The sequence below is a fragment of the Cornus florida genome, unplaced genomic scaffold (genome assembly GCF_030987335.1).
Source record: "Cornus florida cultivar Cherokee Brave unplaced genomic scaffold, ASM3098733v1 CherokeeBrave_3.0.0_Hap2_Chr08, whole genome shotgun sequence".
Taxonomy (NCBI): Eukaryota; Viridiplantae; Streptophyta; class Magnoliopsida; order Cornales; family Cornaceae; genus Cornus; species Cornus florida.
The window spans coordinates 73,383,589-73,411,445 of NW_026775578.1; the positions used below are offsets into that span (position 1 = coordinate 73,383,589).

Here is a 27,857-nt window from a genome sequence, read left to right on the forward strand (position 1 = left end):
ATTGAAAGTTTTCAAGGTTTGATTATTACGAAAACACGATTTTATTTCCAATGACAATAGCATAGCTAATGCCATCCTATAACACCAGTAAAACTAAATTATGATGATTCATATAAAGGGAGCATTTTACAGTGTGTTAGGAAAATTAGTCGGACAAAGCCCTAGATCCTTTGAAAATAATAAAAAATTAAAACCATGATTGCATAACTACAAGAAACCTAGTGAAAAAATTAATTCATTTATATAGGACAAAGTAAATGATAACTATTATTAATTAATAGCCAAAAGATGGTTGCCCTATTAAGGGTTGAAAACCGTTCTTTTTTGGGCCCAAAAAGAGGGCAAATGATTTATTACATTGGATAAGTGTTCCATTACGTCACAACGAAAAATCCTTTAATAGGTTTATAGGTTCTTTTTGGTGTCTAGCTTCTCGAGGCTTTAAGTAAGGTGTGTGATTGGTCTGTGCCGTTAACTCTCATTTGACGTCCTTCGTTTACTCTTCTCCCTTTCCACACAATGTCTTTCTCTCTCTGAAAAGCAAAGAGCTCTGAAACAGAACATTCTCTCTATAAGGGTCTCTATCAGTTTCGGGTGGTGGAGGTGGCAGTTGCCCTTACGCAGCTCTAATTGCCCATTCTCTCTCTCTCTCAACCAGTTTATCGCCACCCTTATTTCCCGCCAAAAAAAAAAACTTTGCCACCAATTCAGCTCAATCAGACAATGAGAGACAGTGAAAGCACATGAAACCCAAGCTAGTAACATAATATCATTCATCATTACTTTCTCTCTCTTATGGTGTTTATATATAACCACACTTGTTACCCATTCTTGCGTTCCCGATCAGCCTCTCCTTTTTTTTTTTTTTTTTTTTTTTGTGGGTTTCATCACACGGTGTCGTCCTTGGGATCTGATCCCACAACTCGACCACAGCTTCTGTGTTTGTAGCTAGCTTCTGCTAGAGTACAATAACTGGTTCAAGTCCCGAGGTCAATTCTTGTTTCTTTCTTCGTCTGATTTATCAGCCTCTCATTTCCCTCCTCAATTTGGAGTCTACCCAATTGATCACTTTGTAGTTTCGATTTTATCTTTTGAAAGTTTTGTAGTTTCAATTTTGATTGTTGAAGAAAGATCCACTCTCTCTACCCAGATCTGTTGATTCAGAAATTAAGGATCATTAGTTGTTGCTTCATCAGTAAGCCCCTCTCTCTCTCTCTCTCTCTCTCTCTCTCTCTCTCTCTCTCTCTCTCTCTCGTTATATATATATATATATTATGGATTTTGATTTGAGAACTTGCTGTTGAGGTGATGGAGGTTCGACAGGAATATTGTTTTAGCAGAAAAAAATATTGTGTTCTCTTTTATTACAAAATGCTATAAAAGCCTATAAATAAACATTAATTTCTAGGGTTAATTGTGAATTGCATATGTAACTTACATTTTGGTCATGGAGTACTGCAATACTTTATCCCATCATAAGTTCTTTTATTTCTTTCTTCTTCTCCTTCGACTTTTTATTAATTGATTTGTGTTTTATCTTTAATTTGTATCCTTTTTTTTTTTTTTTTTTTTAGTTTAATGAACTCTTAATTACTTAATTACCAGGGAAAGAAATGGATGTCATGATCTAAATTTATCCTCAGAAGAATCCAATTAATGTGATGATATTGCATTATGAATCACAATGAGTGGCATATATACATATATATAGTTGATATTATTGATTGTAAAAACATGTGATATTGCATGTATATATGGTTATCACATCTCTTATGATGATCACCATCACTATCGATCTCATGCTTAATTGTCAAAGGGACCGAAGTTATATTGTCCAGTCATAAGTACTCATAGTCAGACAACTAAAAAAGACAGAGAAAAGAAAAGAAAAGAGAAGGACAACATAGTCAATAACACATGAAAATATTATGAAATTTAGATGAATATTACAGTTTATCAGGTCCAAGTGTTTCTCTGTATAGCCATGAAAATAAAGTAGTATATATTGTCTAGGTTGGATTATATGATTTATATTTTGAAAATTGATTCTCATCAAAGTAATGTTTGAAACAAGTATGATTCCAATCATATATATATATATATATATATATATATATTATTTTGAAACATGTCTTTAATAAGATGTTACTAATGGCTTGCATAGAATTATCATTGGGTGCATCTTAAAGAGAGAACAATATCTATTCATAATACTAATGTTGGCTATTGGATTACATGTACAATTAATGCAATTTATAACTAGATTATAAAAATGAAAATGAGCTATAATGTGAATTAATTCTCTTTCTTATGTTTAAAATTGTGCCTGTTTGACAAATTTAGGCTTTGTCTTATGTTAGGCAATTAATAACCTTTCTTATGTTTTAGGCCATTGTAACTCATCTCTAGTTTTATTTACCCAAAAAAAAAAAATCATCTCTAGTTTTTGGTTCATTTATATTACCCCTTCAAATAACTTGGAAAAAAAACTAATAAAGACAACCTTCTGTAAAATAAAATATAAAAATATATTCTTATTCTTCTGGAAACATTTCCATTTATCAAAATATAACTAATATGATGGAAAGTATCAAAATATATGTGGCTCAAAAGATAGTGTTTTGATGATTTTTCATGTCCTTCCAATTTGTCCATTTTCCTTGGTATATATCCTTCCATTTCATTGCATGAAATGACTATCAGAGACCTTGCATATATAAAACATATTATATATTCAGTATTTATTTCTTATTCTACTTATATAAAATAATTTAATCTAACCCTGAAAGATTTACTCTAGTCAAAGACAATAAGCTCAGATTACATCATATATACTTCAAAATTCACTCAAAAGATTGCAATCTTCAGCTGATGTTAATATGACTGCATTATTCAAATTAAACTTTGGTATATGATTAACTGATGGATTAATGAGTATGCTAAATGAATTGCAGGTCTGATAAATCAATTCTCAAGTGGTAGAAAAATGAATACCTTTTCAAATGTTCCTCCTGGTTTTCGGTTTCACCCCACAGACGAAGAACTCGTGGATTACTACCTTAGGAAAAAGATTTCTTGCAGAAGGATTGATCTAGATGTCATTAGAGATGTTGATCTCTACAAAATTGAGCCATGGGATCTTCAAGGTATATAAATATATATATCACTAAGACCACAATTATTCCCCTGATCAATATATAGGTCACTACCCTAGATTAATCTTTAATTAAGAACTGCACATTAGCTTTACCGGAAAAAAAAAAAGAACTGCACATTAGTTTCTAAAGTACTTTATCAATTTGAACAGAATTATGCAGACTAGGAACAGAAGAGCAAAATGAATGGTATTTTTTTAGCCATAAAGATAAAAAGTATCCGACTGGAACTCGCACAAATAGAGCAACAGCAGCAGGATTTTGGAAAGCAACAGGAAGAGACAAAGCTATATACTCTAAGCATGACTTGGTTGGCATGAGGAAGACTTTAGTCTTTTATAAAGGCCGAGCACCGAATGGACAGAAGTCAGATTGGATTATGCATGAGTACCGGCTTGAAACTGATGAAAATGGTACTCCTCAGGCAAGTATTCCCAATCCTTACAAGATTTTAACTTAATTTTCTTGTGTTGATACAAAATTTTAACTCCGAATGTTTACAAGCTCTTAAAAGAAGTACATACCCCTTTTAATATCGTATTATAAATTCCATATCACTAGATCTCAATTTTGCCTTTAGTAGGACTCAATTCAGGGAGGAGAGATCATTCAATCTGAGCTAATGCCCATTGTTAACATTCGGTAACTTTGAGTATTAGTTAGGTTGCTTGAACATGTAATTGAGGACTTTTATTAGTATATTTTGCATAGCATTGTGCTATCTTAGTTTGCACTTCTCTCTTCTGCATAGCATTGAGCTATATTTGAACACATTTCCATTCAATATGGCTACCTTTATATGCATTTGCACTATTTTTTCTTTTCTTTCGAAAAATTGAAATATTCTGCAAATTAGCTAGTGATTGATGATATTTTGCTGTTTCAAAAACAGGAAGAAGGTTGGGTTGTTTGTCGCGTATTCAAGAAGAGAATAACAACCATGCGCAAAATGAGCGAACATGAATCTCCAATGAATTGGTATGATGATCAAGTATCATTCATGCCAGAATTGGATTCGCCAAAGCAAACTTCTCACTCTAATATCACTTACCACCATCCCTATGCGTGCAAGAAGGAGATAGAATTACAGTACCAAATCCCCCATGAACACCTCATCCACCTCCCACTTCTAGAGAGCCCAAAACTGCTGCAAACAGCTCCCACCTTGAGCTGCAACTCCATGCTTCCGTATGGCACTACTCTTGACATAAACCGTGGAAGCACTATGCAGTCCTCATCACTCACGCAAGAAGAACACATCCAACAAGTCCACAACCACAACTTCCATTCCATCTATGGCAACAATGCTGACAATGAGCAAGCAGTGGATCAAGTCACAGATTGGCGCGTCCTAGACAAGTTTGTTGCCTCTCAACTCAGCCAAGAAGACGCTTCCAAGGAATCTGACTACTCAAATGCATCAGCCAATGTGTTTCATGCCAATGACAGCACGAGTATGATTGTCCGGCACTTGAACAAGCAAGAATTGGCGCCAGAAAATGCATCTACATTGGCCTCCAGTTGCCAAATCGATCTGTGGAAGTAAAACCCTAATAGAGTGATCAAAGTACATACTGATGATAGGTATTTCAGTCAATATGTACATACAAAAGTGATACAATATAACCCTCTTAGTGTTAAGTTAGCATTTGTAGTATGGTAAATTTGGACTGTGGAGCTCATGAGTGTGCTTGTAGGAACTTGGAATGGCCATTATTAAGTAGCCCATGATCTGAGAGCCACATGTGCTACTTAATTATGCATGTGGTAGATTATTTTCTCAAGTGTTTTTTGTATGTAATTCGTCGTGAAATTATTAGTATAAGAAATTTATATTTCTGTCTTGTTCTTAATTCATTCTTGCAAGTTTGCCACTACATATAGCTTCCAATTTTCTTTTTCCTGTTTTCCTTCGTGCTCCGTTTTTTTTTGTTCAGATTACATTGCAAAACATTGCAAATTTGGAATGTCTCAGTTTATTGCTCCATAATTTTTTTTTTTTTTTTTAAAAAAAAAAAAAAAAAAAAATTGTTAGTACTAGTTCCTCTATTCTCTCAGAAACCAAATAAAACATCACTATTTTCAGTCTGATTATATATATATATAATGCTATCAAGCAACACAATTTTTTAATTTTTAATTTTTTTATCTGAGACATAACATCTGTGAAAGGGAGGATAAAAGATGTAGTTGTATGATGGTGTTTAATATATGGAGAAATGATAACATCAATATGGTCGTATTCAAGTTGAAAATTGGGGATCATGTTTGTGTTGTAGAGGTAGGAGGTAGAATATACAGCAACTTTATATATATTCAGCAAGTTTTTGCTAATTTAGGTCACATAATGAGATAGGATTTTGTTTACCCTTTAAGGTTAGAATACCCCTCACACTGAAAATGATTACTTTTGAGTTCAAGAGATAACCATGTTAATTATAGCACTCTATCTATCTTAAACCAACCCCCACATGGGAGGGAGGGAGGGAGGGAGGGAGAGAGAAAGTGAAGTATAACCTTCCATGTAATTATAGATGATCAATTTTTTTTTTGAATATTTGTCATGAAAAAAATAAATAAATAAACATTACGACGTTAGAGGAAATACAATTGTCTTTATAATGTAAAAAAAAAAAAAAAAAAAACCTACTGTCTGAATAATATGAAAATTTAGTTACTACTAATCTCAAGGAGTTGGCCTAATTAAAAAAGATTTGGGTCCTGATATCTCCTGAAGTATCATAATGTAAATAAATTCATAATGGCCTTCTCGTGAATTAGTCTAGACAAAGCCCCATATATACATACACCCGCTTATATATATATATATATATAGCAACTTTACTTCTGTTGCTTTCACACTCATTTTAATTTGTCGCATTGGGCATTTAATTTTCAACCTTTAAATTTTGGAAAAAAACAGAATGAGATACTATTTGGGCTATCATTTTATAGTAGGTAAGTGTATGTATGTAGGTAAGTGTATGTATGTGTGAATGAGATACTATTTGGGCTATGCTATCATTTTATAGTAGGTAAGTGTATGTATGTAGGTAAGTGTGTGTATGTGTGAATGAGATACTATTTGGGCTATGCTATCATTTTATAATCTCATTCTGTTATTTTCCAAAATTTAAAGGTTGAAAATTAAATGCCCAATGTGACAAATTAAAATGAGTGTGAAAGTAACAGAAGTAAAGTAGCTATATATAGTATAAAAGAGTTTACCATCACTTAAAGCATCTCATTTCCCAAGGGGGATTTTTGATGGTGGAAAACAATCATGCTTACATAATAACGGCTAACATCTTTTTGAATACAATCAATGGGCCTGTCTGCCATTTGGGTTGGGCCTACTTCTTTCTTTCTTGTCTCCAATGGGCCTAGTTTACTTTTACTACTTGTAAGGCTCTGGGCTTTTCGAGCCCATTTCTCAACATCCCTTCTACATATATAGGGTTGTCGCCTGCTCCCTACTCACTAGTCTTGAAATAATTTATCCACGAATTAAATCCTCGCCCCCAATGAAATTTAACACTGAATACTTGAGGTATCCATACATTTTTCTAATCTTCATTTCCAAGTTACTACTTGTAAGGTTGTGGACTCGTTTAGCCCATTTCTCAACATCCCTTCATATATTGTAAGATTGTTCAACACCTACTTGCTAGCGTCGCAATAATTTATTCACGAATTAAATCCTCACCGTTGGTTATAAAAACATAAACTACCTTTTAGCTATCTAATGAAATCTACTGTCAATGTTTGAGGTGTACATGCATTATCCTCGTGGAAGGATTTTATATAATCTTCTTTTCCTAGTTCAAGGTTACTACTTTTCTGGACTAGTTGAGTCCATTTCTCAACATCCCTTCATATATTGAACAGATTTACAAATATAATATATATATATATATATATATATATATATATATATATAAAGGAAAGGGTTCCATTAAATCTTATCCTTTTTGCTATGCAATGATCAACCAAAATGACATTATCCATATCATTTTCTAAGATGGCCAAAATGCGCAGCAAACTGCATGAGCAAAAGATGGAGGGTAAAATATAAATATATATATATAGTCATTAACATGAAGAAATAGTAGAAGAAACTTCGCTACTAGAAATAATAAGCTGGCAACAAAAGCTAGCTAATTGTGTTCAGGCAATAAACTTCCCAGCCTTGTGGAAATACTATGCGGAGAGGAAATAAGGAATAACTACTCTGCGTGTTTGGTTCAGTGTTTCGAGAACAATTTTATGTTTTTAGAGAATTAAAAATTCAAAATCTTTACAAAAACTTAATTGGTGGCATTTTTTGTAAAACTGTTTTCTAAAAATTTATTAAAAAGAATATCTGTTTTAAAAATTAACAAAAAAAAAAAAATAGTAGCAATTATCTGTTAGATGTAGAACAAAGCTTCCAAGTAAAAAAGGAGCTAATTAAGTTACTCTATTGCAGCTAGTAATCAGCTTCGGCCATTCATGAAAGCAAGAAAATGAAGAAAAGTAGGATAAAAAAAATTGTTATGAAGGAACATGCATGCTCTAAAATGCAACTGTTGAATTTTGATATCAAATAATGACATACCTACAAGAAACATAACTTCTAAAGCTGAAACAAGCTGCAAACGAAACGGAACCGGGAAAGAGTAGATAGAAATCTGCACTTGTTTGAGATTGTGATTGAAGAGGGCCTCCGATTTTAGTGTAGGATTGAAAATTCTGTGATGGGTTTGAAATATTAGAATGTGTATATATATATATATATATATGGTGCATTTTTACTTGTGGTGAAGTCAAGCCTGGAGTTAAGTCCCTTTCAAGCAATGAAAATTTCCAAACGACACACTCATTGAGCGTGTCTTCTCTCCTCATTAGTCCTAACTCGAACTTTAGAGTGACAAGAGAGACTTTCTCTCACACACACAAACACACAGTTGAGTAAAAGAAGAGAATCCTAGGAGAAAAGGGACTAGAGTCAATGCTTGCTTCTTTCGGACCAGAGATTGACCAGAGAGAGAGAGAGATGCAAAGTCAAAAGGGTACAAGCATAGGCATTACATTGATTAAGAAGGGCACTCGAAGTTGGGAGTGACTGAATTAATAATTAGGGTTTTATATATATAAATGTAGTGTGTAGAGGAAGTCAACATCATTCATCCATGTGACTCTTATTATGCTGTTCTTTCCACTCACAGATGTATCTCTTTCCAATATTTATAGTTCAAAAAAAAAAAAAAAAAAAAAAAAAAAAAAAAAAAAGACACTAAACAAACTACTTTCAAGTTCGAACAATGGTACTTAAAGTTATGATATTTCCTCATCAAAGGAGAGGTTGAGGGTTTGAGCTCTGTTAGGGATAATATAGTCTTTGCAAGACTCCTCGTAACACTGTTTCTTATGATTGGGATTAAGATTGTGAAGCTGACAATATGTCGATATGTGAAGGGATGTTGATCAGAAACCACCTTCAATTAAACACAATTAAATAAGAAGAATGAAACCTAGGAACCAAGCTTTGATTGAACACAGAAATTGAATCCAAAGCATTGTAAGGTTAACTTGATCAACCATGAAGATTGGTATATATATAATTATATATATTGTAGTATAATATAGTAAGCCAATGTGTCTAGCTGGATTCCTCATATTAGAATACCAATCATTTGAGTTTGTTAGGATATCAAAACAGATAACAAGAAAATATATCTGAAGCATCATCAGGTCTAAATAGGTGCAAACAATTCCTTAGGGTTTTTAGGTGCAAATCTTAGGACCTCTGAGGCTCCTTGTTTGTTTCGGGACCGATTCCTTTGAGATTGCAATTTTTTGGGTGAGTACGTTGTGGGTGGGTGTTTGACACTGTCATGCTACCGTACTCGGTCTGCACAGGAACCGATCAACGTGTGAGACTTACACGTCAACTGGTTTGAGTGAATCGGTCGACATGAAAAAAATTTCACGGACCGATGTAGTCTGAGTTTTACCTAACCCATGTGGTTGCCTTGCACGGGTCCCATGAATTAGTCGGGGCTTTGCCCAATAAAAACAAGAAAATATGTGGCAAGATGTCATCACTCTGCTGTGTTTGTCTTGATACTTGCAATTAGCAGACTTGTCCATGGACCACCAGCATTCTAGGCTACTCTATTTGTATATAATTTCCTATTTTCTGGACATAGTGGGAAGGAACACAAATATTTTGCTGAGCCAGCATATATATATATATATATATAATCAATTTATCACTGAAAAATCTCCTATATTGTGCATGAATTAATGGAATCCCCACTTGGATCAGAATGTCCTGCAATGTCCTGCAATATAACTAAAATACATAAACATGCCTGGAAGGCCGGAGAGGTTCAAAACTCCTAAGCTGATTGAAATGGTCAACAAGTAATACATATTGAAGTTACCTTAAAACACTAATAATAATATATCAATAATAATAAAGAAACACCTATTGGAAATTAAGTATATATATAGCACAGTCCACTATAATAAATATATGACTGATTACTCTCCAGAGCTTAATCCCCTAAACTTTAAACAAAGAGGTAAGCATATGCAGTGATTAGAGTAGAGTTGACCTGACCATGCATATACATTAACACAAGCAATTTGATTGCATATCCAAAAAAAAAATAATAATAAAATAAAATAAAATTTAAGAAAAAGAAAAAAGAAAAAAGAAAAATCCAAAATACACAGAATACCAATCATTTTTCACTTTCAATTGAGAGGTCTTGAGCAATGTTGATGTAAGAGTTGGACCCATTGCCAACATTCACTCTACAAGCATTCAAGTTCACATTCTCACCATAATTAATAATCATCTCATGCCTCTTTCACAATATTGCACATGAAAGCAAAATCCATTTATCAAAGTGGTATATAAAACTTTATATCAAAATCAACAACTGTAACTGAAGGAGGTATGGTATGTAAACACAGCAAATTAGCATCAAAGAATATACCAATCAAGTTGGGTATGAATCAGTAATATGGTATCGAAAACAGGTTCATCATCATCAGTATGTAATTTTGATACACGAAAAATGATAAGCCCACATATTTCTATCTTGGGGATAAAAACCGCGAAAATTTGTACTAAAATATTTCTCTTTGCACATCTAACACTTTACGCTAAAAACTGTATCCCAAACGAAGCCTACTCCCCCATTAAAATATACCTACAACACTGGCACCACCAGGGATGGCAATGTTCTCTTAACTAGCAGTCCAGCTTACAGTAAAATGGAAATGGCAACTGTGATGGCTGCGAATACCCATAGCAGACTGAAGTGCAGCTTTGATTGTCCATTGACAGATACTGCAGAAAAGCTGGTTTTCTGAGGCCTGAAATGCAATAAAGTGTGGCAATACATAGGTCAGTAACTATGGAGAGAGAGAGTGAGAGAGAAAGAGGGAGTTATGTTCTATACTTCTGCTTATGACGGAGGGCACCACAATAAAGAACATTATCTGGCACCCCCAGTTCTGTTTTGTTGGTCCGTTCAGGATTGATGACTCTCATATAGGTTTCCTGGCCTAGATACCATCTGTCGAGGTTTTCTGCTCTGAGGTTCCATGCACCAACATTGTCGAGAGAGATCAGGATTGCAGTCCATCCCCCAGGGAATACCTTCACATGGGAAAAACAGAGTAAATTACTGGAAAACGGACCATGAACATTTCAAAATTTGACCCTTAAAAGTGGAAAGTGGACTTTACAGGCAAACACTACTAATAAAGAAGTAATTCCAACATAACAGAAAGCGTAAACAAAAAAAAAAAAAAAAATAGAGAAAGTAAGATATTATATGCAATGGTAACAACCAGCAAAGGCAATTCAATATCATAATACTTGTAAACAAAAGACTGTTATAGGTTTTTCTAGTCATAATAATTCATAGCACAAGAATTATATTAAGGTCCCCCGATAACATACCTGTGTTGTACTGCGAGCTATTGCATCCCACCTATTGTATGAACCCCTGTTGTTTTCAGTCCATTCCCCATGATCCATCCTGCAGTTAAAAGATTTAAGTTATCAACATGCACACAGCAACATCAATATTTAAACGCAAATGATAAAAATAAGAATAAAAACTTTACCCAACCACAAAAAACGAGTAACCATCCATGTGAAAGCTCTGCACTACTGTGTCATTGTTCTGCAATATGACTTCTATGAATCCCTTGTATGTAGCATTAATAACTGATGTGGCCATCCGAGGTGCTCCTTTCAGCGGCTTGTTTGGGAAATCAAGCTTGTAATCACCCTTCACATTAAAATGGTCAGCAAGCCTGATTGGTGTACCAGGATTGACAAATGAAAGCCCATTAAATGTAGCTCGGAGTTTCCCATCAATCGTTACTGGTGGCCTGCTCTTTAACACATAGACATCAGTCACATTGATTGAACCATAATGAAACGAACCCTGTGGGTTAGGACGAGCTCCACTTGCAGATCCATTTTGCCTGGTTAAATTGAAAAAATAAACATTAATTACAATTCACAACAAATCGAAAGCTAACCATATTTACTGGGGAAGAAAAATGAGGTAACCATGATAAGCTTCTTACAGCAAAACCTGAAAAGGATAAAACAAGGCGCGAGAGGGAGAGGGATCATGAAAAGGATAAAGTGCTCAGGTGATGGGGATTAAAAATCTGATTTCAGACATCATATTTTGAAACAGCTCACAGTTATTAACTTTTTAAAGTACCAAAATGTGCAATTTTGACTAATATAGATGTAACTAGCCTAAGTTTCAATCTCCCAACAGCATATGCCACATGCTGCACACGCACAAGGTTCAACGATGCATATGGATGTTACTAGCAAACTCTTCTTCCAGTCCATCTCTATTATATCATACTAAGATTCAATACACTTTCATTCTCTCCTCTATGTCAGGAATTTTGTAAATGTTTGTTTAAAGAAAAAAGAATTTTGGAGACCCCATTAGATTAAAATATGCAATCTTAAATTAATTCTCTTTAAGAGGGGGGAATAAAAGAAAAAGAAGTCCACCAAGGGCAATGACACTGAATAATGTGTAGATGTTCAAGACTTTAAGCCATACAAAGAAAATAACTCTACAATAAGACAGTTGTAGCTTCCAATTAAAAAACATAAAACTGAAACCAATAGACATATCAAGAATCTTGGGAACAAACCTGATGGACCTTGCCTGGTTCAATGAAAATGATGTGTCATAAACATCATTTGGTGGGTCAGGGAGAGGACCAGATGCCTTCCCTTTTGAATTAGAATAATGCAAGATAGCAACCCCTGTCACCCTTTGCCAGAGTGATTGATTTACAAACCTAGCACTCGCAACAATGTAGTAATCACTACTTGCATTCTGATCCATGGTGACCAAGAAAGAGTAAGACTGCCCAACATGGATATCTAGGCTAGAATAGTTTTGTTTCATTGTGTAATGACCCTCTGTTTCTGCTAGAAGCAGATTATGGTTCTGAATTCGAAAGTTCAAACAAGTTGAGACTCCAACATTGTGCACACGAATCCGATAAGTTTTGCCTGCATGCACATCAACCATTATCAGTTCAAATTTAAGAAATGAAAGACTGTAAAATGGAAAGAACAAGAAAGGAAACCTTTAATAGAATATGATAAGACATGACATAGCCCAGATTCAAATTATAACAATAAGCCACTCAGGTGTGTAAGTATGCTTCATTATGTTTCAAATCCTTCTATTTTTTAAACTTTCATGGTCTGAACCATCGAAGCAATTCCTGATCACAAGTATTTAGCAGTATTTACGGTGTAACTCAAGCCACAATCCAGCAAAGGCTAATTCAAAATAATTTTATAACAGCACCATGGTAACATCAAAATGTAGTTAGGATCAGTAAATTGGCTCAATGACAGATGCCAGTCGTTGTCAATATATGAATTGCCAGCATTTGTTGGATGAATTAGACTAAATTTATTCAGGGAAAAAAAAAAAAAAAGACTAAATTTCAAATATAACCCTTCTGGGGAAATACTTCTAAATAGGCTTTTTACTTATAAGACAGCATATGTACGAAAATGATTCACTACCAAATTGCATAATATCTAAACATAAAAGTTTGTTAAGATTCAAGAAAAAAGTAATAAACACCATATCAACGCAAGACAATTTGATGATCTTCGTATATCCAATTGAATGATATGAAAAATAATGTAAAATCAACTGAATTGCTACAAATTGGATGATTTATTGTCAGTAATTAAAAATCATACCAGGTTCAACATTAAAGGTTTCATAACTGATGTCATCTGGGACTAGAGTAGTGTTATATCTATAAGGTCCCTTTCCATTAATGAGAACTCCGTCTGGCATCCCAAGCATTTTTCCACGATCGAGGGTAGTCCTCAGTGCCTAATGGTCAAATGAGGACAAGCATTAGTGAATTACATAGAAAGATCAAATTCCAACTCATAATTTGCTAGAAATTATTGTTCACTCTACAAATACTAACCGTATGGTTGCGCGTATACCAATCACCAATCATGATATCAATATCCCCATCTGGTGTGCTAAAAGGCAGCTGGATGACCTTACGGTTAGTGATAATAAAACCACCAAAACCACCAGCTGCTCTCTGAAAATTGAGAGATGGGAAATAAAAGAAGCTCCCAATCTGATCCTTAACCTGGAATTGGTAGGTCCAATTCCAATTTGAAGGAATTGGGCAGTTCGTGCCCAGCACCCCATCTTGCCATGAAGAACGCCGCATTTGAACTCCAGGCCTACCAAAATCATAAAAACTCAAATCCCTTGGAACTACTCTTGAAATGTAATACTGACTATTAAAAGCAAACTAACAAATAAAACATTGGTAAACTATATGGTCAGTCAAACCTACCAAGTAATGAGGAGATTTTCATCCAATTTGTTCTTCACATTTACCACAACATTGTTATTAGTAGTAACATTAAGAGTAGGACCTGGAAACTTCCCATTTACTGCTATAACCTACAAATAAGAGTGACGAAAAAAATGTGAAATTACAGCCCGAATCAACTCTACAAAAATTCAAACAAAAAGTCGAAAATCCATCAGCAGAACTATCTACAACAGCATTTTGGAAAATTTACTCAAAACCTTATTCAATGATCCAACTACATTTACAGCATTAAGCACATAATATAAACCAAAACATGAATAATACAAACCAAAACATGAATGACACAAATCCCACATAGAAACAGATTCCATAATGACATTTGATGCGTACTTCACACTTCACCAATATTATCCTCAAATTACTTAATATCAAATCAGAGTTCATGAAAACATTATCCTCAAATTACTGCCAAAATCATGAAAAATACACAAAATCCATGAAAAATCATAGATAAATTTTTATATGGTTCCTTACCAGCTTCTTCACTCATCAAAACCCAATCTGATTTAAGCAACAATTCATTTTACACAAAACGGACAAAGTAAAATCATCTCTAGTGACTCATTTACGAACTCAGTCTACTTTACAAATATTTGACTTCGTGATTAAAACACAACTACAATGTAAAGCAGGACAATTCGAAAATGGGCAAAAGCAAAACCCACATAGAGAAATACTATTACAGTAAGACATTTGGACCCTAATATTCTTCATTCCTAATAAAATCCTACTTTCGAGTTCAACAACGTGTACAAAATCAACCAAAGTTTACAGCCCAGAAACAGAATAATAAGCAACACCAAGATGAAAAATACCCATGAAGGCATATTTCGTAGACCCAAAGACCAAAAATCAAAGCCAAAATGGACGAAAAAGAAAAGGAAACAAACACATAAAGACCATTTCGATCATTTCATCACTCTCTGAAACAAAAAAAAAAACCAAAGCAAAACGGTACTAGAAAATGACACTTAGACACACACAAAGACACACACAGACACATATATATAGAGAGAGAACCTGTTGAGGGACACCCAACGGAGAAGCGGTGATGTAAGAGAGCTCCAAATTGAAGTTGGCATATGGGTCTGCCGCGAAACAGAGGGTGGAGAGTAAAGCAATGTGGATTGAATACAATATTAGATTTGACACGAACGACGCCATTGCTGTATGTCAAATCCACTCTATAGCCGATCGATTTTTCTGTAGTTTGTAGGGGTTTTATAGAATCATATACGCGTAATTTATATATGGAGAGAGACAGAATATGGACCGAGTAGAGTAGAGAGAGAGAAAGAGAAGGAGAGAGAGACAGAGAGGACGCCACTGTTTCTTTCAACTTCTTTTGGCTTGTAAGAAAATTAGTACTGTACTATATTGCGCCCCAAACACGCCTTTTTATGGAAAGGTCAAAAGTGTAGCGTAATGGACGCCTCTAACCAGTAACCGGTTCAACCGGTTAAAATAAAATCATTTTAAAAAATAAAAAGAAGTAATTTTTGCACTTAAAAAAAAATAAAAATCCCATTTCAACACATATTAATATAATAATAAATAAATATATATATATATATATATATATATATATATATATATATATTTGTATGCAGAAAAACATTCTCTTGGAGCTAATAACTTTCATACAACTTTGTTTGTTTATTTATTTATAAAATCTATTCTTTATTATATTACAATTTTCTTTTCTTTTTTCTTGGGATGAGTGGGAATGTTATTTTTAGAAAAATTAAAATGGTCTATTTATGGGTGGTGATTGATTTTATAGAATGTAAATCTTTTTAAATTAAGGAAATGATTCGATTATTCTTGAAAAGTGATGATTAATTAAGTTATAAAATGTAATATTTTCTTTTTGGTAAGTTGAACATAATAGGATAATGCAAATATCATTATTCATCTCCCCAAGGAGCTATATATAGCATAATAATTCAAAATTTACACTAAACTCCCTTTTAGTAGTACTTTATAATAAATTCTTCCCATAAAAATAAAGTCAAATGATGGTTCCTACTTTCATCACCAAAATTAAATTATAAAATTAATTAAGTGTAATTCACTGTAACTATTCGGTGCAAGAATCATTTCTCTTATTTAAATCTAAATAAATTAAGTATGTTATATAATTTAGAAAGAATAATTGGAGTAAAATTTTATGTGATTTACAAATCCATATATACCTAAAATTATATCAGCACAATTTGTTTTGCTCCCTAATAACTTCATATTTTCCTTCTCAAAGTGTGTGGTCCCACATAGATTAGAATACAATTTTAAAATTTTTAATGCCCAAAACTTTCTTAACAAATTACTCCATCCGTTCGGAAATAAATGTCCACCTCTATTTTTGGCTATCCTAAAATACTATATTTTCATAACATTATCAATTTATCCTTCTAGCATTGAATTTATAAAAAGTAAACTATCGAACATTAAATTTGATAATTCATTCACTGTCAATATAATAAAAAATACTAAAACTAATACTTTTAAAATGTTAGATTTCAAAAAAAGGAAGTTTATTTTAGGAAGGAAGGAGTAATACATTTTTTTTTTCATTTACTGAAAAATAAAAAGAAAAAAATAAACTTTCCTAACAAATTATATATATTTTTCAAATAAATGTAACTCAAAAGAAATATCAAAAATAAAAAATTTGAAACTTAGCATAACAAAATATAATGTTGCATTTGCATATTTTATATATTAAAGCTTAATGCAAAATTGCAACATATGGGTTGTGTTTTGTGATTACAATAGTCAAAGCCAAAATAAGTATATAATAATCCCAACACTAGTGTCATTAGCACCACTAACATGAACGTGAAACAACAATACATTCCATTATATTAAAAAGGGTTTTATTATTTTATTTTCTTTCTCTCAAACCATAAAAACCTCTAGTAGTGCTAAGTCCACTTGATGTAATGATACAAAGAGTGAAGAAGTCAAAATCACCCACTTTTATCTTCTTCTCTCAAGCCATAAAAACCTCGAATTTTCAAATGAACATTTTTCTTCTAATTGTTTCTTCTTCTTCTTCTTCATTTTTTTTTTTTTAGTCTACTAATGACAATAATGGCACCCCCACCTCCCTTCGACAAATTAACCACAGCAAAGATGGTTGATACATAATGTGTGACCTATAGGTAGGTTAGAACCCAAATAAGAGTACCTAGCATTCATTTGAATAAGTTCAAAACCGTTTAATTGTATGGTTAAAATCACAAAATCTCTCTTCACTTTCAAAATCGTGATTAAAACCCTAAGTAAATTTTTTGAAAAAATACATAAATTAACAAAATTTATCAAGTTACCTCCAAATACGTGACACGTTAAAACATAGAAATATAATCTCTCTATTTTGAGACATAATACAATTAGGGGTTGAAATCATACAATCCTTCCTTTAATTTCCAAATCGGTGACGGACTCATTAAATGAGTTGTGAAATAATAAATTTGACCTAATTATTTAATATTAAATTAAAATCTATAATTATTATTTTAAAATTATAAAAATATCCCAAAGTGCTTACAAAAATATTAATTAAAAGTTATTAAATAAATTTTGGCTTTCAAAGTTCTTGGGGAAAAAGAAAGGGGTATTTTTGTAACTTTAAAATAAAAGTATAATTTTAATTTTATATTAATTAATAAGGTCAAATTTAACATCTCACAACTTATTTAATGAGTTGCTCACCGATTTGGAATAATTTTGAAATTAAAGGAAGGATGGTATGATTTTAACCCTTAATTGTATTATGCCTCAAAATAGAGCGACTATAAGATTTAATATAAATGTAAGACTATAAAACTTATATATCAAAATAAATATAAGTAAAAAAAATACACAAATGTCAACTTCGTTGGATTCACATTTTACCCAATGAGATAGCACGCTCTAGATTTACTTGGATCTTTAAAAATAATAATAATAAATAAATAAAAACCGGGAATAGCCGGTCATTAAATTGGGGAGGGGAATAAAAAATACCTGAAATCGAATCCGTTTTGGCCTCTCCTCCACTGCATTTATTCTGCTCCCTAACAACAACCTTCACATTGCTCATTCTCTCTCACATGCAAACCGTTTTGTCCTACATGGATGGGACCCACTTACAAATATTTGTCCTTTTACTCCACCAATCACCATGAATCTTCTTATTTGATTTATTTACTTATTTTTGTTCTTATTTAAATTTCTTTTTTTTAATTACAACAAATATTTTTATTTTTTTTATTATTTTTTTAATCCTATTTATTTGGGTATCTGCATACCTCTCTCTTGAATCAACTAAAAAGATATGAATTTGCTCTATTTTAATACATATTATATTATATATTTTTTATTTTAACAAATTGACAATTAAAAAAAAGGTAAGAACAATTACACTAGATTTTTTCTTTATCTATAATTTGTTTTTCTCTACCAATATTTTTTATTATATATATATATATATATATATATATATATATATATATACACACACAAATTTTATAAGTTTGCAATAGAAACAAAATATACAGTCCTTTATAATATCTTTTACAAAAAAAGAATGGTCCTCTGATTCGATCTCCTTGTTTTTGGTTGGTTGAATCCAAGGGCTGCACGAGTTTGTTCTTGAATCACTGTGTTCTTCGCTTTTGGGTTTCGATTCTGAATTTGTGTCTCGATTCTGAATTTGTGTCTAAATTCTGAGTCTCTGAACTTCTGAATTTGTGTCTGAATTTGTAGACTTCTGAATTCTGAATCCTCTCTCCTTTTTTCTTCCTCCAAGCCTCTATTTATAGGCTTCTTGGATTAATAGGATGATGACACGTGTCATCTCCTGATAAGGATAAAACTATAACTGGGCCGGGCCGGTTATATTGTGATAATTATCCTTAAAGATAATTATTCAAAATATATTTTATTAGGAATAATTATCGTTTCATTTAATTATCTGGGCTGGGCTAATTAAATAATTTAAGTGGACCAAAGGCTGGTAAATTAAATAATTTATTTAAACATTAGGCCTATATTTAATGGGTCCATCCGTTAAAACCAAAGCCCACTAAATTTTAGTATCCACAAATTGCCCCCACTTCAAGTCCCAATTTTGACAAGACTTGTCTCTTTTTCCAAGTGAGACTTGAAGTTTCTTTTTTTTTTTTTTGTTTTTTTTTTTTCCATCTTAATTATACTTTCCTATTTAAATTAAATTGTCCAAATCCCAATACAATTTGGAGGTATCTTGTTGCCTATATGTACCCTCAATATTGTAGGGTTTGATATCAATTCCAAAAATCTCTGAAGACTTGTCAGATCACAAATAATTGGTACGTGTGTTTCTTCTTCTTCTTTTATTTTATTTTATTTTTATTTTTTTTTTCTCTCTCTCTCTCTCTCTTCTCTTCTCTACGCTGGCTGGAGCCTTTTTTTTTTTCTTTTTTTTTTTTTTTCTCTCTCCACGCATGCAGGAGAACATTTTTTTACTTTCTTTTTTTTTTTTTTTTTTTTTTTCTTCTCTCTCCACGCATGCAGGAGAACATATATATATATATATATTTTTTACGCACGCTGGTGAACATTTTTTTTTTTTTTTTTTTTCTCTCTCTCTCTCCACGCATGCAGGAGAACAAATTTGTACACACAAATTTTGTAAGTCTGCAATAGAAACAAAATATGGAGCAAAATAGAATTCTACTAATTTATGAATGTGGAGTACAGTCCTTTGTAATATCTTTTACAAAAAAAGAATGGTCCTCTGATTCGATCTCCTTATTTTTGGTTGGTTGGATCCAAGGGCTGCACGAGCTTGTTCTTGAATCACTGTGAAATTTGATGAAGAATGGCACGTTGTTGGATGTGCTTGATGTTCTTCGCTTTTGGGTTTCGATTCTGAATTTATGTCTGAATTCTGAGTCTCTGGATTTCTGAGTAACTTCTGAATTTGTGTCTGAATTTGTAGACTTCTGAATTCTGAATCCTCTCCCCTTTTTTCTTCCTCCAAGCCTCTATTTATAGGCTTCTTGGATTAATAGGATGATGACACGTGTCATCTCCTGATAAGGATAAAACTATAACTGGGCCGGGCCGGTTATATTGTGATAATTATCCTTAAAGATAATTATTCAAAATATATTTTATTAGGAATAATTATCGTTTCATTTAATTATCTGGGCTGGGCTAATTAAATAATTTAAGTGGACCAAGCCTGGTAAATTAAATAATTTATTTAAACATTAGGCCTATATTTAATGGGTCCATTCGTTAAAACCAAAGCCCACTAAATTTTAGTGTCTACAAATTGCCCCCACTTCAAGTCCCAATTTTGACAAGACTTGTCTCTTTTTTCCAAGTGAGACTTGAAGTTTCTTTTTTTTTTTTTTTTTTCTCCATCTTAATTATACTTTCTTATTTAAATTGAATTGTCCAAATCCCAATACAACTTGGAGGTATTTTGTTGCCTATATATACCCTCAATATTGTAGGGTTTGATATCAATTCCAAAAATCTCTGAAGACTTGTCAGATCACAAATAATTAGTACGTGTGTTTCTTCTTCTTCTTCTTTTCTTTTTTATTTTTATTTTTATTTTTATTTTTTTTATTTTTTTTTCTCTCTCTCTCCACGCATGCAGGAGAACAATTTTTTTTTTTTTTTTTTTTTCTCTCCACGCATGCAAGAGAACATATATATATATATATTTTTTTTTTTTCTCTCCACGCATGCAGGAGAACATATATATATATATATATATTTTTTTACGCACGCTGGAGAACATTTTTTTTTTTTTTTTTTTCTCTCTCTCTCCACGCATGCAGGAGAACAAATTTGTACACACAAATTTTGTAAGTCTGCAATAGAAACAAAATATGGAGCAAAATAGAATTTTATTAATTTATGAATGTGGAGTACAGTCCTTTGTAATATCTTTTACAAAAAAAAGAATGGTCCTCTGATTCGATCTCCTTGTTTTTGGTTGGTTGGATCCAAGGGCTGCACGAGCTTGTTCTTGAATCACTGTGGAATTTGATGAAGAACGGCACGTTGTTGGATGTGCTTGATGTTCTTCGCTTTTGGGTTTCGATTTTGAATTTGTGTCTGAATTCTGAGTCTCTGGATTTCTGAGTCTCTGGATTTCTGAGTCTCTGAACTTCTGAATTTGTGTCTGAATTTGTAGACTTCTGAATTCTGAATCCTCTCCCCTTTTTTCTTCCTCCAAGCCACTATTTATGGGCTTCTTAGATTAATAGGATGATGACACGTGTCATCTCCTGATAAGGATAAAACTATAACTGGGCCGGGCCGGTTATATTGTGATAATTATCCTTAAAGATAATTATTCAAAATATATTTTATTAGGAATAATTATCGTTTCATTTAATTATCTGGGCTGGGCTAATTAAATAATTTAAGTGGACCAAGCCTGGTAAATTAAATAATTTATTTAAACATTAGGCCTATATTTAATGGGTCCATTTGTTAAAACCAAAGCCCACTAAATTTTAGTGTCTACAAATTGCCCCCACTTCAAGTCCCAATTTTGACAAGACTTGTCTCTTTTTCCAAGTGGGACTTGAAGTTTCTTTTTTTTTTTTTTGTTTTTTTTTTTTTCCATCTTAATTATACTTTCCTATTTAAATTAAATTGTCCAAATCCCAATACAACTTGGAGGTATCTTGTTGCCTATATATACCCTCAATATTGTAGGGTTTGATATCAATTCCAAAAATCTCTGAAGACTTGTCAGATCACAAATAATTGGTACGTGTGTTTTTTTTTTTTTTTTTTTTTTTTTTTTTTTTTTTTTTTTTTCACGCATGCAGGAGAGCATTTTTTTTTTTTTTTTTTTTCTCCACGCATACAGGAGAACATATATATATATATTTTTTTCTAACCCTTTTTTTTTTTTTGCAGGGCTTGATTGGGTATAACAACTTGATTTGTGTCAACCGTAGCAGAAATTGAATCCTCCTTCTAGACAACACCGATTTGAGCTTTGTTATCCATCATGGTGGTGTTCAAGTGTTTCGCAAAGCAAAAGCTGACTATCTTAGAGAGCAAAAATAGTCAACGAGTCCAAGGAACGACATTAAGTGTATATGACTCACTTTTTGGTCGCAATGCTATTCAAGTGCCTGATTCTAACAATAAACATTGTTCATCTCATTGGACATGCACGGCCGCATGCGAACTCACCGACTTTGGTCCTGATCAGATTAATAAAGAATCTATTGCCTCTAAAGCCTTGATACTAAATTCTTCACTTCATGAGAGAGTTGTTGAAGAAAACCAGTTTTCACTATTGGGTCTTAATGTTCAGGCGAAGGAAATATCATGGAGTATTCCCTATAAACTTCCTGCTGAATTGCTATACACCGAACTATATTGGGAGTGGTTAGAAGATGTCTTGGCGCGTTTCCACGACTTTCTATCAAAACAACAACTATATGGTGCTTTATTCGCCTCCCTGTTTTCCTATGATCGTCATGAAGATGTATTCAAAGCATTCCTTGAATGTTGGTGCCCAGCCACTAATACACTTCATTGTTCTATTGGCGAGCTATCAATTTCTCTTTGAGATCTATATATGCTAGGTGGTCTCCCTCACCAAGGAACAATTTATGATGAAGTTATTCCTTGTGCAGATGAACTATCAAGAGCTGGCAACAACAAAAATTCTATCCCTTTGAGTTGTCAACACCTATTTTTGGCCTTCCACAGACTTTCCAAGAAGTATAAAGGAGATCAGAATGTGAAGATATCTGACTGGATTAATTTCTGGTTTAAAGGTGCATCAAGACATGCCAAACCTTCAAAGAAATCAACAAAAAATAAAGTTCACCGCCCTATGAGGACTCAAAATCCGTCTGGTGTGATCCCTCCTGTCCAGTCGATGTCCACCAAAGAGAAAGAAGTATTTATCAACCTTGGTGTAGATGAAACATCGAGAGACACCACTTATCTAGCTGCTTTTTTAGCATGTTGGCTTTGCAAATTTGCCTTACCTGCACACCCTGGCAACATAATTCGTCCTGGGACTTTCAAGGTCGCAAGCATGTTAGCAGATGGCTGCAACATTTGTCTTTCCATCCCGGTTCTGGCCAGTATTTACAGAGGCTTGAGCGAGATTGTTTCCTCACCAGATCCTGGAAGCTGCTCTGCGATATTTCCTATTCACTATGTATTCGGATGGTTGAGTGAATATTTCAGAACTAATTTCACCATTCCTAATACCAACTATTGGCCTAGAATGACATTATATGCAGGCGAAGGAGGAGCAAGATACTTTGACCATTTTGAGCCCAAAATTTATTCAGATCATGTAAAGGAATAAACTTAACTCGAATGGCTAAAAGATCTTCAAAAGAGCGACTTATTGTAGATAATGGCGAGATGATAAAGGCTGACTTTGACATCCTAATCAATCTTCGATTATGTTATTTGACATTGCGCCAAAATGACCTTCTTATCATTAAGCCGTATAGTCTACACAGATTTAGCCGACAATTTGGGTACCATCAAGATATTCCTGGAAAATTAAAAAATGACTTTCGTACTTGCACCTTAGAGGAATTTTTATAGCATTGGAACTCATCCGTTTATTATTCTTCTGGTTGTGATGCGTTGCTTCCTTCAACCTTAAGCCACCAAAAATCCTCAGTTACCAGAGCATATGCCAAATGGTGGTCCAGCGTATATATTGATCCATTTACACAGAAAGAAATTACCTCAAAGCAATCTAAACGAACGATTTCCCCACCAGAGAAACCAACTAAAATCAGGAAGGTTTTAATTAAGGAGCTGAAGTCAAATCTCCTATCTAAGCCAGTGCCAAAGTTAACCATCAAATCTCATAATGATTGTGACGTTGTTGGAGGATCTAGTAGCCATCACCAAACAGCAGAAGATGTCCCACCACTAATCAATAACCGTCGCCGTCGTCAGTTGTCAATGGAGTTAGATGAGGATGTGAAAGCTTATGATGAGGATCGTAACTGGAAGCATGTCACCGACAAAATGAGACTTAATTCAGTACAAGAATGTGTTGCCACTTCTCTTGATCAATTTTTTACTGGGGTACCTAGCAGTTCACAACCTATACAGGTAACTGTTATTTTATTTATATATATATATATATATATATATATATTTGTACTGCAAATTACCATTATTTATTATTATTTTTTTAATAGATAAAAGACAGCAAGGGATTTCTTGGGGAAGATGTCGTCATTGTTGCTAACCCAACATGTAGTGAAGAATCTATTTATGGACCGTTTGCCTTAGAGTTGGCCACTGCGATAGGAAAAGGTACAGAGATTTCACTACAAAGAAGCAGAGTTAGTCAACACTTGGATGTTTTGGGGGTTGCTGAAGTGACTAGTCAAGCTATGGAGGTGGTTGAAAATATTGGTAAAGATCATGTAGTTATCCCTTCTTTGATTTTAAGAGAACAGGGTCCACCCTTGCATCGTGTTGCCCCTTCTGAAATGTTAATTTTCAATGCGGAAGAGATCGTTCTTGATGTTCATCGTCGTGCTGCTTTATTCTTTATTGATTTCATAAAGAATATCATACGCGATACTCCTACCGATAAAATACCGTCTCGAGCACCTAAACTTTAAACACTTTATGAAGGACTCGCAAAACTCCCTAGAGACCATTCAGCTTTGAAGAGGCGAATTGACTCATATACCAATAATGCGGCCAATTATATTGCTACATCTTCTTCACATGCCTGTATGATGACTTCAGACTCTCAATCCCAACGATTGGCCAGTATTGATGCACAGCTCACCAACGCTAGGTCTATAGAAGATGATGGTGCTAAGCGTATAGAATCACTTCAATCTAGTTTGAGTGAAGCTGAATTTAAAGAAGCTAGATTAGTGAAAGAATTGCAAGAAGCCAGGGAAGAGACTCAAGGGCTTAAAGTCCGCATATCGACAACGGATGCACAGTTATCTCAGAAGAAGGAAGCCATCACCAAACTTTGGGAAGATCGAAAATCAATAGAAGAAGCTAACGTCATCTCGAATCGCGATCTTGAAGTAGTGAAGCAACTAGAAGAGATATTATGGTAAGAACGTGACGAAATTATCGCTATGGAATTTTAGTATTGATCATCATTTTTTTCCAAAAAAAAGTTGTAACTTTGAATTTTAGCAATAAAACAAATGATTTATTATCTCCATTTTATTTACAAAGATGCTATCATTATTTATTTGTTTCACCGTTCACAGTTTATACTCTTGCGGGCCAGGAGTTTATAAAGAATTTCTTTTTTTTTTTTTTTTTGTTGCAATCACAGTTTTAACTCATGTAGGCCAGGAGCATAGTGCAGTTTAAGCTCGTACGATCAGGAGCATTGCCTTCATGGGTAGTAACGCTTCAGGAATTTGCCATTAATGGGCCCCACTCTTACTTTGTCTTCATTAATAATGAGATATGCGCCGTTAGTATAAACTTCGCGAACAACATACGGTCCATCCCATTTGGATACAAATTTATTTCCCTTGCGATTTATGACAATCGGTCTACGAACAGCTAATACTAAGTCTCGAACTTGAAATGACCGAGGTCGAACTCTCTTATTGAACGCTTTAGAAAGTCGAGCTTGATAACACTCTAGATGTTGTTGAGCTTCTAATCTCTTTCCATCCAATGCTTCCAGTTCTTGAAGACGTAAGATGGCATTTTCTTCACTTGTAAGACCTTCTTGTATGGCTATCCTTAATGAAGGGATTTGTTGTTCCAATGGAAGAACTGCTTCTACGCCATAGACCAGAGAATATGGAGTTACTTGAGTAGGTGTCCGATGCGTAGTGCGGTATGCCCATAATGCTTCTTCTATTCGCTCATGCCAATCTCGCTTTGTTTGGTTGAATACTTTCTTCAATAGCTCACATAGAGTCTTATTGAATGCTTCTGCGAGACCATTTGCAGGGGCATTGTACATGGAGGATTTACGTTGTTTGAATCCAAATTTCTCACAAAGGTCAGTTACCCAACTGTTTTTAAAATTCGTCCCGTTATCAGTGATGATGTATCGAGGGACACCATATCGATAAATAATGTTAGACTTGATGAAGTCAACCATTGTTTCCTTTTTCACATGTTTATAGGATGCAGCTTCCGCCCATTTTGAAAAATAATCAGTTGCAACCAAGATATACAAGTGGCCTTTTGAAGACTTTTCTAAAGGACCAACTACATCTAATCCCCATGCATCGAACGGCCATGACGTCACAGTAGGGTGTAATGGTTCCGGTGGTTGGTGTATGAAGTTGGCATAGAATTGACAGGCTTGACACCTTTTTGCACACTCCAAGCAATCTTTGACCATGGTGGGCTAATAATAACCCATTCTTTTGACGCGAAAGTGCAGCTTTGGACTAGATTGATGAGCTCCACAAATCCCAGAATGTGCCTCCTTCATTGCATGCGTTGCTTCATCATTTCCAAGGCAGCGAAGGAAAAGGCCCTCATAGGAATGCCTATACAATGTATCGTTGTAATAGATGAAACGAGGTGCTCGCCTTCGTATTTCAGTCTTATGGCGTAGGTCTTCGGGAAGCTTTCCATGTTCTAGATAATCAATGATAGGGATTCTCCAGTCTTCTTCCTCTTGTGTCCAACAAGAAACCACATTACTTTCTTCAAATTTATCCTCCAAGACTTGTGGCAAGACCCATTTTTGACATATAGGAACATCAACCAGGTCTTCATCAGTTAACGCCAATGTTGTAGCCAAATTTGCCAAAGCATCAGCTATCCGATTTTCTTTTCTTGGAATGTGCTCTAGTATGACGCTATCAAACCGTTCCAATAAATGAGAGGCGTAACGATGGTACGGTACTAGATCATCTTTCTTAACCTCATATTCTTTAAGAAGTTGGTTGATCACCAACTTAGAGTCTCCATATATTTCGAGGTCCGTGATGTTCATCTCATTCGCCATTTGAAGGCCGATAATCAAGGCTTGATACTCAGCTACATTATTTGAGCAGTTTTCAGCAAGTGCAAAAGAGTATGGAATGACATGTCTCTTTGGAGAAACAAAAACTACACCTGCTCCAGCCCCATCTGATCGTGCTGCCCCATCGAAAAACATCATCCATGGAGGGAGGATGTCCACAAGGAAGACTTCTTCATCAGGAAAATCTTCAGATATTTCCCAATCGGCTGGAATAGGATGGTCAGCTAAGAAATCAGCTAAGACTTGTCCTTTTACTGCTTTTCGTGGCACACAAATAATTTCAAATTCGTTGAACAAAATTGACCACCTCGCCAATCGTCCGGAAAGGACCGACTTAGACATGACATATTTGAGAGGATCTGCCCTTGCAACAAGATGTATCGTATGAGCCAAGAAATAATGCCTCAATTTCTTAGAAGCGAAGACAAGTGCGAGGCATGTTTTTTCAATTGGAGGATAATTTCGCTCCGTCGGGGTGAGTCTGCGACTTAAATAATACAATGCCTTCTCTTTATGTTCTTCATTATTCTGAGCAAGTAAGGCACCCAGCGATTCTTCTTGGGCTGCAATGTAAAGTATGAGTGGCTTTCCAGGTACCGGTGCTCACAATACCGGAGAATTGAGAAGGTACTTTTTGATGCTATCAAAAGCATTTTGGCATGATTGGTCCCAATTAAATGGAACATCTTTTTTTAGGAGTCGGTTAAAAGGCTGACAACGACCCGCTAAATTTGAGATGAACCGACGAATGAACGCAAGTTGACCTTGTAAAC

The 27,857-nt window shown here is 34.1% G+C and overlaps 2 protein-coding genes across 2 annotated transcripts; one reads left to right on the forward strand and one right to left on the reverse strand.

The window, feature by feature from the left end:
- The first annotated feature begins 500 nt into the window (after window positions 1–500).
- On the forward strand, window positions 501–5,008 carry LOC132268120 (NAC domain-containing protein 7-like). Its single transcript, XM_059768857.1, has 4 exons — window positions 501–1,195; window positions 2,955–3,146; window positions 3,308–3,583; window positions 4,052–5,008. Exons 2-4 carry the CDS (start codon window positions 2,987–2,989, stop codon window positions 4,699–4,701), a joined length of 1,086 nt encoding a protein of 361 aa, XP_059624840.1. The 5' UTR covers window positions 501–1,195; window positions 2,955–2,986; the 3' UTR covers window positions 4,702–5,008.
- Window positions 5,009–10,138: 5,130 nt separating this feature from the next.
- On the reverse strand, window positions 10,139–15,604 carry LOC132268693 (monocopper oxidase-like protein SKU5). Its single transcript, XM_059769494.1, has 9 exons — window positions 15,120–15,604; window positions 14,058–14,167; window positions 13,671–13,941; window positions 13,432–13,570; window positions 12,354–12,720; window positions 11,286–11,651; window positions 11,119–11,197; window positions 10,613–10,812; window positions 10,139–10,526 (listed from the first exon to the last, which is right to left on the reverse strand). Exons 1-9 carry the CDS (start codon window positions 15,261–15,263, stop codon window positions 10,415–10,417), a joined length of 1,788 nt encoding a protein of 595 aa, XP_059625477.1. The 5' UTR covers window positions 15,264–15,604; the 3' UTR covers window positions 10,139–10,414.
- Between the last annotated feature and the right edge of the window lie 12,253 nt (window positions 15,605–27,857).